The sequence below is a fragment of the Balaenoptera ricei genome, chromosome 16, assembly GCF_028023285.1.
Source record: "Balaenoptera ricei isolate mBalRic1 chromosome 16, mBalRic1.hap2, whole genome shotgun sequence".
Lineage (NCBI taxonomy): Eukaryota > Metazoa > Chordata > Mammalia > Artiodactyla > Balaenopteridae > Balaenoptera > Balaenoptera ricei.
Genome location: NC_082654.1, coordinates 35,456,209 through 35,473,231, shown reverse-complemented (window position 1 = coordinate 35,473,231; position 17,023 = coordinate 35,456,209). Strand labels below are relative to the sequence as shown.

Genomic DNA, 17,023 nt, shown 5'->3' with positions numbered 1-17,023 from the left:
CACTGTGGCTTCTCCTCTGTCCTTGGACGTGGGGTATCCTCCTTGGTGAAGTCCAGGGTCTTCCTGTCAATGATGGTCCAGCAGTCAGTTGTGATTCTGGTGCTCTCGCAAGAGGGAGTGACAGCACGTCCTTCTACTCCGCCATCTTGGTTAATCTCCTCTGGAAATACTTTAAATGTATTTTTTTTTTTAATATTTATTTATTTGGCTGTGCCGAGTCTTAGTTGCGGCTCGTGAGATCTTCGTTGCGGCATGCAGGATCTTTTGTTGCGGCATGTTGGATCTTTTGTTGCGGCATGTGGGCTCTAGTTCCCCGAGTAGGGATCAAACCCAGGCCCCTTGCATTGGGAGCGTGGAGTCTTAGCCACTGGACCACCAGGGAGGTCCCCTTAATCTGTCTGTTAGTAGACTTTATGACTTCTCATTCTTGGATGATTTAAAATTACCTGAGGCCATGCAAGTTTCTTCCTCAGTTTTACAAAAAATAAAGGGACCAAATGCTGAAAGGGCTGCCTAGTTAATAAAGGAAATACTTTGAAGAAGAAAACATGTGACAGATAGGAAATGAAGAATAGAAAGATTTTCTGAACTATTCTCACAAAACCCTTATGACTTATAAGATTAAAAAAACAGTCATCTAAATGCAGTGTGATATTCTGGTTTGGATCCTGGAAAAGTAAAAGGACATTAGTGGGGGAAACTGGTGAAATCCAAATAAAGTCTGTAATTTACTTAATTTTTGACAGGTGTACTATGATTGTGTAAAATGGTAACATTAAGGAAACATTAATGTTCCTGATGGTAACATTAGGAAGTGGAGTAAGAGTACACAGGAACTCTCAGTGCTCTCAGCCTTCCTGTAAATCTAAATTATCCCAAAATAAAAAGTTTTTTAAAATTGATAGTAAGCATCAGATAAATTAGGTGGTTGTTTTGGGTTGATGTTTATTGGGGGGGTTTTTTGGCAAATTTTTTTTTACCTTTAAATTTCATTTGATAGGTCTTAACCCATACTTAACTCTGAACACCTCTGGAAGTGGAACAATTCTCATAGATCTGTCTCCTGATGATAAAGAGTTTCAGTCTGTGGAGGAAGAGGTATGTTCATATACCTTAAATAAATGTTGGTTCAGTAGCTAAATTTCCCAGAAGTTTCCAGGTCTACCTGAACATGTATGTAGCAGGGTTTTTTAATGTCCCTAACTCTTTACCACCTGGAAAACTTCTGAAATCAGCATTTAAAGTACACTATCGCAGTGAACCTTAATTCTAATAACTTGGTTCAGCACTACAATTAATACACAGAATTCTGTTGAAGAAGAGGTTGCTAATATTTCCTTCTTTCATGAAGGCAATTGCAAAGCCCAGTATCGTAGACAAGACCCAGAACATGTGAATGCTACTTATCTAGGAAATTTTTTTCTAGCTTTCTTTCCACAAAACTCTTTTATCCACCAAAATCTTAGAATACTGCCTTGCACTTTGAAGAACATCATACCCTAATTGTGTGAGCTGAGCACAGAGATACAAAGTTGAGTGAGACTTAGTTCTAAAGCTCAGGAAACTCCAACTCTCAATGATATACAAATTGTGCTTTATTAGAGCAAAACAAATGGGAACAAATAAATCATTGGGGTTTTTTTTGGTATGTCAGGTGGTTGGCTTTGTATGTTTAGCTCACCTATGCATCTGCTTGTTTCTTTTTCTTCCCGTAGTTTGCATTATATAATTTTCACCTGTATGTATTTTTAGATTGATTGTATTAGCTATCTGCTATCTCTCAAAAATAGTACATGTGAACTTATAGAACTCATTCCTTAAACAACAAAAATATTAAAAACCCATTTTGTATTCTCAAAAATAGAATCATATGGGTCAAGAACCATGTTCCCTAAATCAAAAAAAACACACAAAAGCTAACGCACGTATATTTGAAATATTTTTCCGTCAGATGCAGAGTACAGTCCGAGAGCACAGAGATGGAGGTCATGCAGGTGGAATCTTCAACAGATACAATATTCTCAAGGTAATAAGTTAGTGAAAATAAAGTTTACTGAGACCATAGTTTTCAAAGCCTGAAGCCATGATTAACTTTCACAAGAATGTAATCTGTCCAGCCCAATAAGTCTTTCACAGGGCATCAGGGGGGATGTTTTGGGAAATAATATGTCCTTGGAAGGTTAGGATCCTCAAATCTCTGTACTAAACACTAGTTCAGCCTCTGTTGAACATATTTAAGTTTAGGGATTATGCTTTATCTTGGGGTAAAGATAAATCCTGCAGGTTTAGGACTTTAAATATGTAAACTACTATTAAGGTACTCTGTTGTAACAAAGTTGAATTTTTTTTGACTCATGGAAGGACTCCCGTGTTTATAATTACACCATGGTTTGTTTGTCCTAACTGTGACTACTCCAGGTTTCTGTGGGTCCCCACATATACCAATTTTTGGTAATTTTAGTAGTACTCCTTCTATACCTTCCATCTTTCCAAAAATAGTCTTTAAAAATAATGTTTTAAAGAGTCCTGACTGTTAATGATATCAGTTACTCTTCTCAGGACCTTTTTCAGCTTTGCTAGTTTGTGTTGTTGTTGTTTAAGCTATATAGCAACCAAACTGCATGCTCTACTTGAGATGCATAATAATTTTCTATTAACTACATTGATATATTCTTAATCATTATAAGACTTAGAGTTATAATTAAAATGTGGCAAGTATCTTTCTAATACCTAAATTTTAAACTCAAAGGTGAACAGTATCAAATCTTTCAGCTGTGTTGTATTACTGTTTCACAATAATATACTATTATGAGTATACAAATAGATGTCATATTTTAGAATTTGTGAATACTAAAACTATTCATTGAGATTGCTGTGTTCATACTATTTAGAAATAAGATGATATAAAACAAGCACACATTCATTTTTCAGGTGAAAGGGTTATTCTTCTGGGAGCTGTATTTTATTAGTTCATATCATAGTATGACCTGAGTGACATCTTGAGATTTCTATTCATGGATAGATATATAGTAATTTTTAATAAGACAAATAATTATTCCTCCTACAGGCAAATTTCAGTCAAGTCCATTTTGTGTGCAAGCAGTAACAGAATGTGTAGAGGTTTGTTAAGGGTGAGGGCAGGGAAGAGAATATGTGTTTGATTTCCAAAGTTACTGAATTTGGGAGGTATGCTGTTTTCTTCCTCTATAAAGGTATTTTAATGTAATATCTAAGAAAAGTTTTTTCATTGATAAAACTTTGTTCCCTTTTATTTTTAAACATTAATGAGCTCTGTTTATGCCAGTTGTGTGCCTTGATTATGTCTGTGATGGTATTTTGAAGTTAATTTGAATCAAGACTAAAACCACCAGCTCCCAGATGTGTTCTAGAACCAGCAGGGGGCTGTAGCACCCTTTAATACAGCTAAGAAACAGCACTAGGATTGTGAATTTTGACAGTACTCCTAATGAAACCAGTATCCATCTTTAACTCTTCTCCAGACAAATTTTAGGAATTGGAGGGATAGGGAAGGATAGAGGGAGTACTAGGTAGGGGTGTGTGTGTGTGTGTGTTTGGTGTGGCTATTTCAATTTTTTTTTTTAACATCTTTATTGGGATATAATTGCTTTACAGTGGTGTGTTAGTTTTTGCTTTATAACAAAGTGAATCAGTTATACATATACATATGTCCCCATATCCCCTCCCTCTTGCGTCTCCCTCCCACCCTCCCTATCCCACCCCTCTAGGTGGTCACAAAGCACTGAGCTGATCTCCCTGTGCTATGCAGCTGCTTCCCACTAGCTATCTATTTTACATTTGGTAGTGTATATGTGTCCACGCCACTCTCACTTTGTCCCAGTTTACCCTTCCCTCTCCCCGTGTCCTCAGTCCATCCTCAGTCCATTCTCTACATCTGCGTCTTTATTCCTGTCCTGCCCCTAGGTTCTTCATAACCTTTTTTTTTTTTTTTTTTAAAGTCAACATTTTAAGCTTTAATAATCTTCGGAAGCAGAATTTTTTAAATGTTTTGAACAGTGACATCACCACTAGAACAAGTACATGCCCTTCCAAGAGGACTGCTTAGAAGGAAAACATCTACTTCGAAGTATATAATTTCTAGATTGCCTGCTAAAACAACACATCATTTGATAAATCCTTCACACAATTTGAAATGTTCTGATAATCAAAATATCATTTTAGACCAAGTTCTGATCATATCAGACAGCAAAAAATTTACCACACTAGTTCAGCTCTAGGCTAGGAAAAATCATTTAAAATAATTTGGAAAAAAAATCATGTACCAGTAGGTACAAGAGCAATATCTAATATAATCCTGACAAAGATGGTTAAAAATATAGATTTACTGCATTTTACCACTCCTAATAGAATCAAACAATCACTCAAAATTCACCACTAAAAACAAGTATTCTTTCTTTTTTTTTTTTTTTTTTTTTTTGGCTGCGTTGGGTCTTCACTGCTACTCACAGGCTTTCTCTAGTTGTGGAGAATGGAGGCTACTCTTCGTTGCAGTGTGCAGGCTTCTCATTGCGGTGGCTTCTCTTATTGCAGAGCACGGGCTCCAGGCACGTGGGCTTCAGTATTTGCAGCACACGGGCTCAGTAGTTGTGGCTCACGGGCTCTAGAGCGCAGGCTCAGTAGTTGTGGTGCACAGGCTTAGTTGCTCCGCGGCATGTGGGATCTTCCCGGACCAGGGCTCGATCCCATGTCCCTTGTATTGGCAGGCGGATTCTTCAGCACTGCACCACCAGGGGAGTCCCAAAACAAGTATTCTTTTGGGAGCTAATAATACACACTCAGTTTAAATCTGTTCAGTGAACTGAACAGTCTAGACTCAGAATCAGCAAGGATATTCCAAGGTTATTAAATGTTCCCACCTTCAGGGAATTCCAGTCATTGTTTTCCATAATTCCAAAGAGCAGATGCATAAAAATATTTTAAATGGAGTGAATACTAATATCTTTAAAATTACCAACGTTTAGAAAATGCACTTCATCAAAATTTCTTCACCTTCAGTATAGTTGAATATTTTTGTTTCACTTTCACATTTACTCTTGCTTTTGCATATTGAAATATGTAAAATGCTCTTTATTTTACTCATCTATGCTAAGCACATGTTGCCAGGTTGCTGTCAAGTATTTAATCAATTTCCTATGTAATACTCAGTTCTAATTTCTTGGGGATATGCATACCAAGAGATGGGCAGTGGAATCTTTTTCTAACAAAGCATCACCAACTCAGAGACAAAAACCTCGGGTCAGATCCAGCGGGACGTTCTCCTCGCCGCTGTCATTCCGCCCTCTATTCGGAGGTTCTTCAGCGAGTGGCCGCGGCTGACCGCCGCCATATTGACGGGTTTCAGTCACAACACTGGAAACCTTTTTTTTTTTTTTTTTTGATTCCATATATATGTGTTAGCATACGGTATTTGTTTTTCTCTTTCTGACTTACTTCACTCTGTATGACAGTCTCTAGGTCCATCCACCTCATTACAAATAACTCAGTTTCGTTTCTTTTTATGGCTGAGTAATATTCCATTGTATATATGTGCCACATCTTCTTTATCCATCCATCTGTCGATGGACACTTAAGTTGATTCCATGTCCTGGCTATTGTAAATAGTGCTGCAGTGAACATTGTAGTACATGTCTCTTTTTGAATTATGGTTTTCTCAGGGTATGTGCCCAGTAGTGGGATTGCTGGGTCATATGGTAGTTCTATTTTTAGTTTTTTAAGGAACCTCCATACTGTTCTCCATAGTGGCTGTATCGGTTTACATTCCCACCAACAGTGCAAGAGGGTTCCCTTTTCTCCACACCATCTCCAGCATTTATTGTGTGTAGATTTTCTGATGATGGCCATTCTGACTTGTGTATTTCAAATATTTTTAATTAAAAACAGATAAAGATGGTACTTTGAGCCAGATAAAGCAGGGGGGAAAAGATAGTATTCTCTTTCTTATACTTCCATACAGAACTCAGCATGTCTGATTTGGAGATGTTTTAGTAGTAATTCTAAAGTAATGAGAATGGAAGTATTTTAATCAATTAACAGTACGCTTGACCTTTACATATACCTTTTTTCCCCTTTGTAGTTTTTTGATTTCCAAAATGTACCTATATTTCCATTTTTATGGTTGGGCTAAAGTTTTTTAGTTGACTAAAAATAACACATAATTTATATTTCAGAGAAAAGTTTTGCCTCTCTTCTGGCCCTATGTGGCCCATTTTTGGATAAGATTAATCATTATGATCTAGAGATTTTATTTTTCTGGTTTCTTTTTAAAGATTCAGAAAGTTTGTAACAAGAAACTATGGGAAAGATATACTCACAGGAGGAAAGAAGTTTCTGAAGAAAACCACAACCATGCAAATGAAAGAATGCTATTTCATGGTAAGATTCCTCTCCCCCTACCCTACCACCATCCTCCTCCACATTTTTTGTCAGGTTTGAAATAATAATGAATCTTTATATTCCTCATGTCATTTAAAAAAATAAACTGTATTTATGTAAATCTTTACATTTATATTTTTTTGGGTTTTTTTTGGCTGCGTTGGGTCTATGTTGCTGTGAACGAGGTTTCTCTAGATGCGGTGAGCAGGGGCTACTCTTCATTGCAGTGTGCAGGCTTCTCATTGCAGCGGCTTCTCTTGTTGAGAAGCACGGGCTCTAGGCATGTGAGCTTCAGTAGTTGTGGCGCATGGGCTCAGTAGTTGTGGCTCGCGGGCCCTAGAGCACAGGCTCAGTAGTTGTGGCGCACGGGCTTTGTTGCTCCGTGGCATGTGGGATCTTCCAGACCAGGGATCCAACCCGTGTCCCCTGCATTTGCAGGCGGATTCTCAACCACTGCGCCACCAGGGAAGTCCCTGTATTTTTAACGTCTTTTGAGTTTGCATGTTTTACAGTGGGTAGTGTATAAATAGGATTACCATAACAGTGTAGAAATGAGAATGTTGACTATTCATATTTTCCCTTTTATTTTAATATAGTTGATTTTGTGTGATGATTACTCTGAAAAATGGTGTGTTTTACTTTTAACTGGTTGGGTGAATTAAAGTTAAAATAAGATCTGAAAATTGCCTCAGAAGAATATATACATCCTGTTCTGACTGTGATTCTAAGTGTCAAGGCTACATTTAACTTCAGCAAAAAGAGCCATTGTCATTGAACCTGTGGAGTTTTCTGAGAACTTTTGTTGAATTGAGAGCACCATTACTTGTCATTCTTGAAATTTCCTGTTTATGTTGCAAGTTGGCAGGTGTTGATGATTGGTGTTTCGTGTTTATAGCAAAAATTAATATAGATATTAATGTAGTGTTTATCAAGTCTTCAAGCACATTACCCATGATCGGGCCAGTCTGTTCCTTCAGTTGGCTTTGATTGCAGAAAATTTTTAGAGGCTGGTAAAGTTCTATAAAACACAGCATTTAAATGTCACAGTCCCCTGGAAGAATGGCTATAGCAGACTGAATTGGTATATAATATCTAAATGGTACTTCTCATCCCAAAACCCTAAAAATCATTGTGATAATTTCTTGGCACAGAGCATATTTATTTATGTATTGACTTGATGGTTGTAATGAATGATTTTTTCTGTTTTATAATAGAAATGGTTTTGGTTTTTCCAAATTCAAATAAGTTATTGTATTCTTCAGTATTTCTGTAAAGTGGAATTCAGTGTATTTTCCTGTCCCTTTATGAACAGGGACACTGATCTTGATGGATCAGTTAGTTGTGTTATATTGGCTTTTCCCAACCCCCAGCCTCACTCCACTCCCTGGCCTGGTACCCATGCTTAGTACCTCCTCTCCTTTGGCTAAGCTTCTTCTTGGCACACGTGCAAGGAAGGAGGAGAAAGAAGTCAATATGTAGGGAATGAAGGAACACACCACATTTACAGTTGAAATCTGGTACTAGCAAGTGATAAAAGGTAGAGAAGTGGAAGGATAGGAGAGAGGAGGTGTAAAGAAGAAAATGAACATGAAAAGATCACTTTGGCCACTTTTGATATCTAGAAAAAGTACACAGATGTGGGCGTCATTGCATGACCTAATTGCATTCAGCCTTGCCATAAGAGGTGAATTATGAGACTCTTGGTTCTGGATATATATGAATTTGGGGCATGGAATTTGATAACTCTAGCATTGATATTTCAGGTGATCTGTTTGTTTTTCTAGTTGAATCTGTATGTGTCCTTACTTTGGCATCTGAACCACTACCCTATTAGAAACATTCATTCATATTAGCAATTCTTCTAAAATAACTATTCTAAAGTGGTGAGCTAGCTGACAGTTAACTTGTTAACCCTTGTGTTTTGATTTTGCTTTATTGTGGTGGTGGTGTATATATGTTTAAGAATTTAACTTCTAAGGGGCTTTAACTTTTGTTCTTTTTCTTCTAAGATAATTTTTAAATGTTATATATTTATATGTATTTTAGGGTCTCCCTTTGTGAATGCAATTATTCATAAAGGCTTTGACGAAAGGCATGCCTACATAGGTGGCATGTTTGGAGCTGGGATCTATTTTGCTGAAAACTCTTCCAAAAGCAATCAATATGTGTATGGAATCGGAGGAGGTACTGGGTGTCCAGTACACAAAGACAGATCTTGTTACATTTGCCACAGGTAAGAGATCACTTATTCTCGTTTATTTTGATAAGAATCAGATAAGAACTGGTTTCAAATTTGAGAAATTTTCGGGGCAAAACATTATCTCGGACAACTTTAGGAATCCAAGCTAGTCATATTTCAGGTTGCTTTTGGTCCTCTCACCAGTTCTAATAATGGCTAATATTTATTAAATGATCTGTATGGGCCAAGCACAGTTCTACGCACTTGACCTGTTCAACTCATTCAATCATTAGAGCACATGGTGCTTTCAGAATATGGAATAGAAAATATCACTGGGCATGAAAGAGATTTTATTGTGGACTGTTTAAAAATCTAGTATTCAAAGGCTAAAATGGCATTACTTGTTACACCTAATCATTTCATGGCGATGTGTGATGAGGGAGTCTCTCTTCCATTGTGATAATGATCTTAATCCTCAGTCTCTGATGTTACTACTCAAAAAGTTATAATAAAATACATCAATCCCTTTAAAGTTTTTTTTTTTTTTTTTTTTTTTTATTGATTGATTGCTTGATTGCTATGTTGGGTCTTCGTTTCTGTGCTAGGGCTTTTCTCTAGTTGCGGCAAGCGGGGGCCACTCTTCATCGCGGTGCGCGGGCCTCTCACTATCGCGGCCTCCCCTGCTGCGGAGCACAGGCTCCAGACGCGTAGGCTCAGCAGTTGTGGCTCACGGGTCCAGCCGCTCCGCGGCACGTGGGATCCTCCCAGAACCAGGGCGCGAACCCGTGTGCCCTGCATTAGCAGGCAGATTCTCAACCACTGCGCCACCAAGGAAGCCCCCATCAATCCCTTTAGAAAGCACATTATCAAAGAACTACTTTGTACTTCTTTTTTCCTACTTTTAGTTACCCTGGTCTAACTCAGTTGTTAAAATCATTCAAATGACTTGGGTCGAATTGATAAAATCCTCATAGGTAAATAAATTATCTTTCACCATTTGAAAACTCAAGTAAGATTAATTACTGAGGTTTATTCTGTAGTTAGGACACTTCTTATAAAGACCTAGAACAGTAGCTATCAAACATGAGCAAGCTCAGAATCACCTAGAGGGCTAGTAAAAACACAGATTCCGGTGGCATGCATCCTGAATTGTTGATTTAGTAGGTGGGGCCCTAGAACTTGAATTTCTACCAATTTCTACCAGGTTCCTAGCTGATGCTGAAGCTTCTGATCACTGATGTAGAAACCCTAGAGCAGTAGTTCTCAGCTTTGGCAGCACATTGGAGTTACCTAAGGGGCTTTAAAAACTAATGCCTGTGTCCCACCCTCGAGATTCTCACTTAATTCGTCGCGGGTCTGGTCTGTGCATGGGATTTTTAAAAGATTCCCAGCTGACTTTGAAAGGTTACCAAGGGTAAAGGACTGTAGTCCTGAAGGGAAACAAAGACTGTTTATGTTTTGTTCTTGTTGTTTTCCCCCTAAATTTAGACTCACATAGGTATCTAAAGTCAGTCCTCCTGGGTATGACCTCCCACCCATTTCTATTTTAGATCATAAGTTGGAATGGTTAGGAGGCTTGTAATTTCTTAAGATTCTGTAAATTGAACATTGCTACTTTTACTTGTCATATATTATCTGGAGGCTAAATAGTTCTGATTATTAGTATTAGTAGTAAGCATTGTTCGAGTACCTCTTCTCAGCTGCCTTTGAAGTAGAATGCTTGTATGTCTGGAAATAAGTTTATTAATTAAGATTTCTGTATGCTGGATTATCATGGGACTGATTGTGACTATAATAGAAAATCTATTAGAAACACTAAGAAGGGCTTCCCTGGTGGCACAGTGGTTAAGAATCTGCCTGCCAATGCAGAGGACACAGGTTTGAGCCCTGGTCCGGGAAGATCCCACATGCCGCAGAGCAACTAAGCCCGTGCGCCACAACTACCGAGCCTGCTCTCTAGAAGCCCGCAAGCCACAACTACCGAAGCCCATGCACCTAGAGCCCGTGCTCCACAACAAGAGAAGCCACCTTAATGAGAGGCCTGCGCACCGCAACAAAGAGTAGCCCCCGCTCTCTGCAACTAAGAAGAAAGCCCACGTGCAGCAATGAAGACCCAAAGCAGCCATAAATATATATATAAAAAGAAAGAAAGAAACGCTAAGAAGGTTTCCAAAGGGCATATTTAGAATAAAAAGTACATAGCCCGTCTTCTTTGGAGACAGAATCATCAGTTAGTCCGCCAAATCTCCTCTTCTCCTATAGAAAGAAAATTAGAGAAACAGTGAAGTAATAAAGAGTTCATTGGACCTAAGGAAGGCCAATCATATGCCTGTGGGGAGTGGGAAGGTAATACTTAAACTTCTGGTGAGGGAAGACCTATTTGAAGACATGACATTTCAGCTGAAACTTGAAAAATGAATATTAGCCAGTAGAAGAGTGGTAGAATACATATCATTCTAGATGACAGAGGAAACAGTATGTCTGATGGCCATAGGGCAAGAAAGTTTGACCTGTGGGAAAAAAAACTAATGCACCTGGGCATAATGAACACAGAGTAAAATTCGAGACTTTAGAGCCATTAAAAGGAATTTGGATTTTCTTCCAGGCACAGTGAATAGCCTCTAAAAGGTTTTAAGCAGAAAAGCGATGCAATCTGATTTATGGTTTTTGTTGTTTGTTGTTTTTTTCCCCTAAATCACTGGTTGCTTGGATGGAAAATAATTTAGACAGGAATTAGAGTAGAAACAGAAAGACTAGTTCAAAGGCCATTGTTACAGTCCAGGTGAAAATTTTGGTGATTTGGACTCAATAGTGACAGTAGAATTAAGAGAAGAGAATTGATTTCAATACATTTTGAAAGTGGAATCAACAGGACTTACCTGGGTAAATGTTCAGCTTTGTAAGGCACTTCATGGAAGCCCCTTAAAGCCTCCTCCTCCTTCCCACTTGGGCTATGATTTGTGCTTTTGCTGGGATACAAACAGGATGGCAAAGTCTATATCACTTTAAGATTATTACAATTGCTATATCATTTTATAGTTAAAATAAGGATTAATTAAAGTGACAAATTCTTTCATTAGTGAGAGTAGTAGAAGACATTCTTACAAAGTTCTTTAAAGGGTAAAATGATAGAAACCGTCATAAGTGTTCATGTATAAATGCATTAAAAAGCTTATGTAGTGTACATAAATAAAATTGTCATGTACGACTTGTCTTCAGGGAGATCTTTTCCTTTTCACATGTTACAGGCAGCTGCTCTTTTGCCGGGTAACCTTGGGAAAGTCTTTCCTGCAGTTCAGTGCAATGAAAATGGCACATTCTCCACCAGGACATCACTCAGTCACTGGTCGACCCAGTGTAAATGGCCTAGCATTAGCTGAATATGTTATTTACAGAGGAGAACAGGTAATTCAGTTTTATTTGCTCATCTTCAAAAATGCTTTAGAGCAATACTTTAACCTCTTACAAATCTTTTAAATTGACAAGGCATATTGCCTTAAGAGCTGGATTTCTTTTTAACTCATATTTGGAAATTATTTCAGACTTAAAGAAAAATTGCAAAAATAATAAAGAGAATTCCCTTATACCCTTTACCCAGATCTTCCAAATGTTAACATTTTAGCATTCTGTCTTTCTCCTTTATCATGCTCTCCCTACTGTATGTGTGTATACTTTTTTTTTTTTTTCTGAGCTGCTTGGAAGTAGGTAATAGGCATCTTTCTTTACCCTTAAATTCTTCAATGTGTATTTCCTAAAATCAAGGACATTCTCTTAAAATTGTTAAAATCAGGAAAATATCATTAATGTAATATATCTAACCTACAGACCTTATTCAGATTTTGTCAACCATGCTTTTTTTTTTTAGCTTCTGTAAATTATAATTAATTAGAATCCTATATTTAATAGTTAACCTCTCTGTAGCAAAGAAATGTGTAATTCCCTCTTGCTCTTAGTGACATAGATCCAGTCAAAAGCATCTCTAGAGCGTTGTGTACTGGGGATATGTATCAGGATCACCTCAGTTATTAAAAACAAACACATGCTTAATACTCATCCTAGACCTGCTGATTCAGAATCTAAGGGATTGGAGTCAAGGTAAGGCTGTTTTGGGAAAATGCCCTTTGATGATTCTGATCCACAGCACTAATTTAGAACCTCTTCCCTAGGAATCCTTATAATAAGTCTCCTTTCAAAAAATTTGTTTACCAATATTTGAATTAATCTTTCTCTTCTAGGCTTATCCTGAATATTTAATTACTTACCAGATTGTAAGGCCTGAAGGTATGGTTGATGGATAAATAGTTGTTTTAGGAAACTAGCAACACTGAACCTAAAATCATCTAAGCAGCTGGTGGCCTCGTAAGTTTTACTTCTTTGCTGAGAAAAATCATCTTGTCCACAAGCCTGTGGCAAAAGGTTAAAAATGTGAAAGGATTTTAACATTCTGACTTGATAAAGCTTTAATAATGTACAGTGTTTTCTAAATATTTCCTGTTTTTCAGCACTTTAACAGATGCCATTCCAGGTTAAACTGGGTTTGTCTGTACTAAATTATAAACAGAGTTAACTTGAATCTTTTATACGTTATACATTGATCCTAACAGAAACTGTAATTCTCCTCAACAGAACTCATTTTACTAATATAGTACTGTGTTCTTTAAAACACAGCATTTACACTGAATACAGTTTCATTTGTAAAACTGTAAATAAGAGCTTTTGTACTAGCCCCATATTTATTTACATTGCTTTGTAATATAAATCTACTGTTTTAGAACTGCAGCGGTTTACAAATTTTGTTCATATGTACTGCTCATCTGTACTTCATCTTGCATCATCATGATTGAATGATCTTTTACCTTTGATTCCAGAGGCTATGTTGAGTTGTTAGCAGAGACCTTGTCACTTGGGAAGGATTGATTCATCAGATTTAATTTGCTGATGGAAGCATTTATGTCTCATTAGAAGTCTTTCCCATTTAAGAGCTTGTTTCATAAATACTCTGGGAGTTTAATTTGTGATAACTTTGTATGTATAACACACATTCCAAAGAGCTCTAACTTTGATGGTCCTGATTATTAAAGAAACTTCTTTACTAGCCTCAAACCCTGGGTTTCACATTGGAAAATTTTCTCATGTCATTTTGTGAAAATTAGAGCAAGAGCTTCTATTTTTTAGAGAGGCTAAATCCTGCCACTGAACAATTATAGTGTTCTTTTCATGGAATGTAAATAGGAAGTTGAATTTTCAGATGTGGGAAGGGTAATCCTGAAATTTTTCCAGCCTGTTCTAATTACCTTAAATCTAAAGGGAAAAAAATAGCAGATGGGAGTGGGTAGTTTTTTCTCCTAAGTATTTTTCTCCTGTTCTTTTTCTTTGGCCTTACTGTTTTACTTATAGCCAATCTATACACCATAGGTAAGCTCAACCGAAAGCCATGAAATGTAGGTGTCCCAGTTCTCTCCTGGCCTCCTGAATAGGCAGGTGCAGTGAAATGCGTGCTTCCGCTCCTGGGTTGCCTCATCATGATATGGTACACCCACTTGGGAATACGCTTTGTTTATGCACCACCTGGTGACCAGGCTTGTTTGGCAGCTGTGGAGGGGAATGCTATCCCATAAAATGCCATTCCTATTTTTTTAACGTAAAACTATCTTTTCCATGAAATATGCTAAAGCATCTTGGTACAGAGACATGAGTTACAGCTTGGCAGTCTGTTTGTTGACTGTAGTTCCCTCAGAAGTCAAGGCAAGATTGTTACCCATTAAATCTTTGTTAATGAGGCTGTTCCCCTCCACTCTCTGTACCAGTTCACATTTGTTTTACATTTTATTCGGTCTCTAAATTAACTGGGCTTTTGCAGTAATTTGTACATAAAGTGCTAGAAAATCATGTTTCTTGTCTTGAGTAAGAGTTAATCACAGTAAATGCATATCTGGAGTTGTGTTTCTATGATGTAAATTGTGATCATTTAAGAGGTCAATTCTTGACCATGAAGTGCTTTTATACAGCTCTCTAATAATGGCAAGTATGATCCTAATGTCATTCTTGGAACACAAATGGAGTATGCCAAATTTTATGTAATTTTTCAGGTTCTGGAAGCTTCTAGGTTTTATAATTAGAAGATAATGAGATGAGTTAATGGAGTTTATATTTACATACCTTATCTCTCAACATTTAGCCCATACTGCTCACCCTATGAGTGACTCTGGAATTGCTTATCATGTAAAATCATCGTGGTCTATGAGTTTACGATATTGCAGCCTGTGTTGTTTCATCTAATCCATTGCTTAATTAGTGTGTTGCTTTTCTATGAATGATTATATTGTGGTTAATATGTTAGCATGGCAATATTTCAGATAGCTTTTTGTTAGGAGCTTGGGGGGGTTTGGGGGTGACTGGGGATTTCTTTGAAGTTTTTGCATGAAATACCTTACTTTATGATGATGGAATTGCTTTTTCTTTTGTGATTTTTTTTTAAGAGATTTAACTTTTTGTGTGAGTAGTACTATTATATCCATCTTGAGTGTCTTACTTGTATCACATTCCATACCCTCATTTAATTCTTAATAAACTGTTCACTTGTTTTTCTGGGTAGCATGGTAATTACTGGAATAGTATAAATGTGTTGAATGGTCTTTCAGAAAATGGATTAAGATTACAATAAACCACAATTGCAGGAAAATAATGTAGTTCTGAGTCTAATAGTGATGAAGACTGCAGTTTAAAATTTGAAATACTGAATGTCATGACCATACCTCCTCAGACGCTTTAAGATGAAAGTAGCTGTCAGACGCTTTTAGACATTTAGTCCATCCTACAAAAGTTTTGGCAAACCTTAACGCTGTTTCCTGGGAAATCTATCCTTTTTTGTTTTTTGGCCACACCACACAGTTTGCGGGGTTTTAGTTCCCCGACCAGGGATCAAACCCGGGCCCTTGGCAGTGAGAACTCGGAGTCCTGACCACTGGACCGCCAGGGAATTCCCCTGGGAAATATAGCTTAACTTATAAAGAGGAATAGGAATATATTTTTGTATTCTGTGTCATAGAAAATTTCTTTATAACTTTACAAATCTTAAAGTTAGTAGTATTTATTATTCTTAAAAGAAAGTATAGTAAGATAAATGTATTTTAGATTTCAATATGCTAAGTGTCTGTGTGTGTGGTCAGGTCCCTGCTTTCCATAATAGGAGAATAATGGTGCAAATAATCCATAAGTCATTTGGCTTTGAAATATTTTTTAGCAGCTTTATGTTACTGCTTGAGTTGGTATAATATTAAAGTGTTCTCTTGCTAGTTCTTAAGCATGCATGCCATTGTATGATGTGATCCAGTTGTTTGCAGGGTGATGAGGAAAGAAAACTTGCAAATAAATTTCCCTAAGCTTTTGTGATTAGTATTCCTGACTGGCCCTTTACCTACTGTCCTGTCCTACTAGAGGACTAGAGTAACAGAGGAAGCAAATGGTGGTATACATTCTTCACCAGGAGAACTGCCAGATTTGTATAAAGTTAGACTGTAGTGTGGCCTTTTCACTATCTGCTGAATCTCTACCCGCCTCCTCCTTTTCATGCTTACTAGCTGAGGAAGACTGACATAAAATACTTAATGATACCTTCTTAAGAAGAAGGTTCTTGCTCTCCACATACAAGCCGCCATTGTCAGAAGTGTCTTCTCCACTTTGTTATTCACCACAAAAATGTGCGCATCACAAAAATCTGCACAAAGCCCCTCAGATGGTCTGCCAATACACTGTAGAGCAGTGCTACGCAAAAGTGGCCTGCAGGTGGGGCTGGTCTGCCAACTATTTGTTACCAGCCCGTGGAGAGATGAAAACAAAAATTGAGAGGAAACTTTTATAGCAGTTTGACATTGATGCAATGTTTTAAATTTCTTTTCCCTTTTTTCTTTTTTCTTTTTTTTTTTTTTTAAGGCCGTGCCGTGCAGCATGTGGGATCTTAGTTCCCCAACCAGGGATCGAACTCGTGCCCCCTGCATTGGGAGCATGGAGTTTTAACCACCGGCCTGCCAGGGAAGTCCTCTTAAATTTCTTTAACTAAAATATTGGTCTGCAACAAATTGGAAATTAAGAGGGAAACAGAAACAGTAGTCCCTCACAGATAACTTGAAAGGTAGAAGAAAGGTATCTGGTTTTTTTTACCACTAGACCCATCACTTAGCACAGGCTGACACGTAGTAGTTCCTCAGTAAATTTTTGTTGAGTGAATAGTGGTTAAGTGATTGGGCTCTAGATGGATCTGGATTTGAATTTTACCCTATCCCACACCAATTTTACAGCCTTGAACATATTACATAACCTTTATAAGCCTTACAGTACTTATCTCATAGGTTTGTTGAGGGAACTAAATGATTTTCTGTATGTGCCACTAAGTGCTGTACTTGGCAAAAACTGGTTATTGTAATTATATTATTA

The 17,023-nt window shown here is 37.4% G+C and overlaps 1 protein-coding gene across 2 annotated transcripts in view; it reads left to right on the top strand.

Moving 5' to 3' along the window:
- Window positions 1–15,174, top strand: part of TNKS2 (tankyrase 2) — a 69,980-nt gene extending 54,806 nt beyond the window's left edge. For both annotated transcript variants that reach the window (XM_059899696.1, XM_059899695.1), the window contains 6 exons: window positions 1,001–1,098; window positions 1,952–2,026; window positions 6,306–6,411; window positions 8,458–8,644; window positions 11,839–11,995; window positions 12,826–15,174. In XM_059899696.1, coding sequence (XP_059755679.1) covers window positions 1,001–1,098; window positions 1,952–2,026; window positions 6,306–6,411; window positions 8,458–8,644; window positions 11,839–11,995; window positions 12,826–12,888 — 686 coding nt within the window. In that variant the 3' untranslated portion in view covers window positions 12,889–15,174. The remainder of the gene's footprint in view (window positions 1–1,000; window positions 1,099–1,951; window positions 2,027–6,305; window positions 6,412–8,457; window positions 8,645–11,838; window positions 11,996–12,825) is intronic.
- Window positions 15,175–17,023: the final 1,849 nt, after the last annotated feature.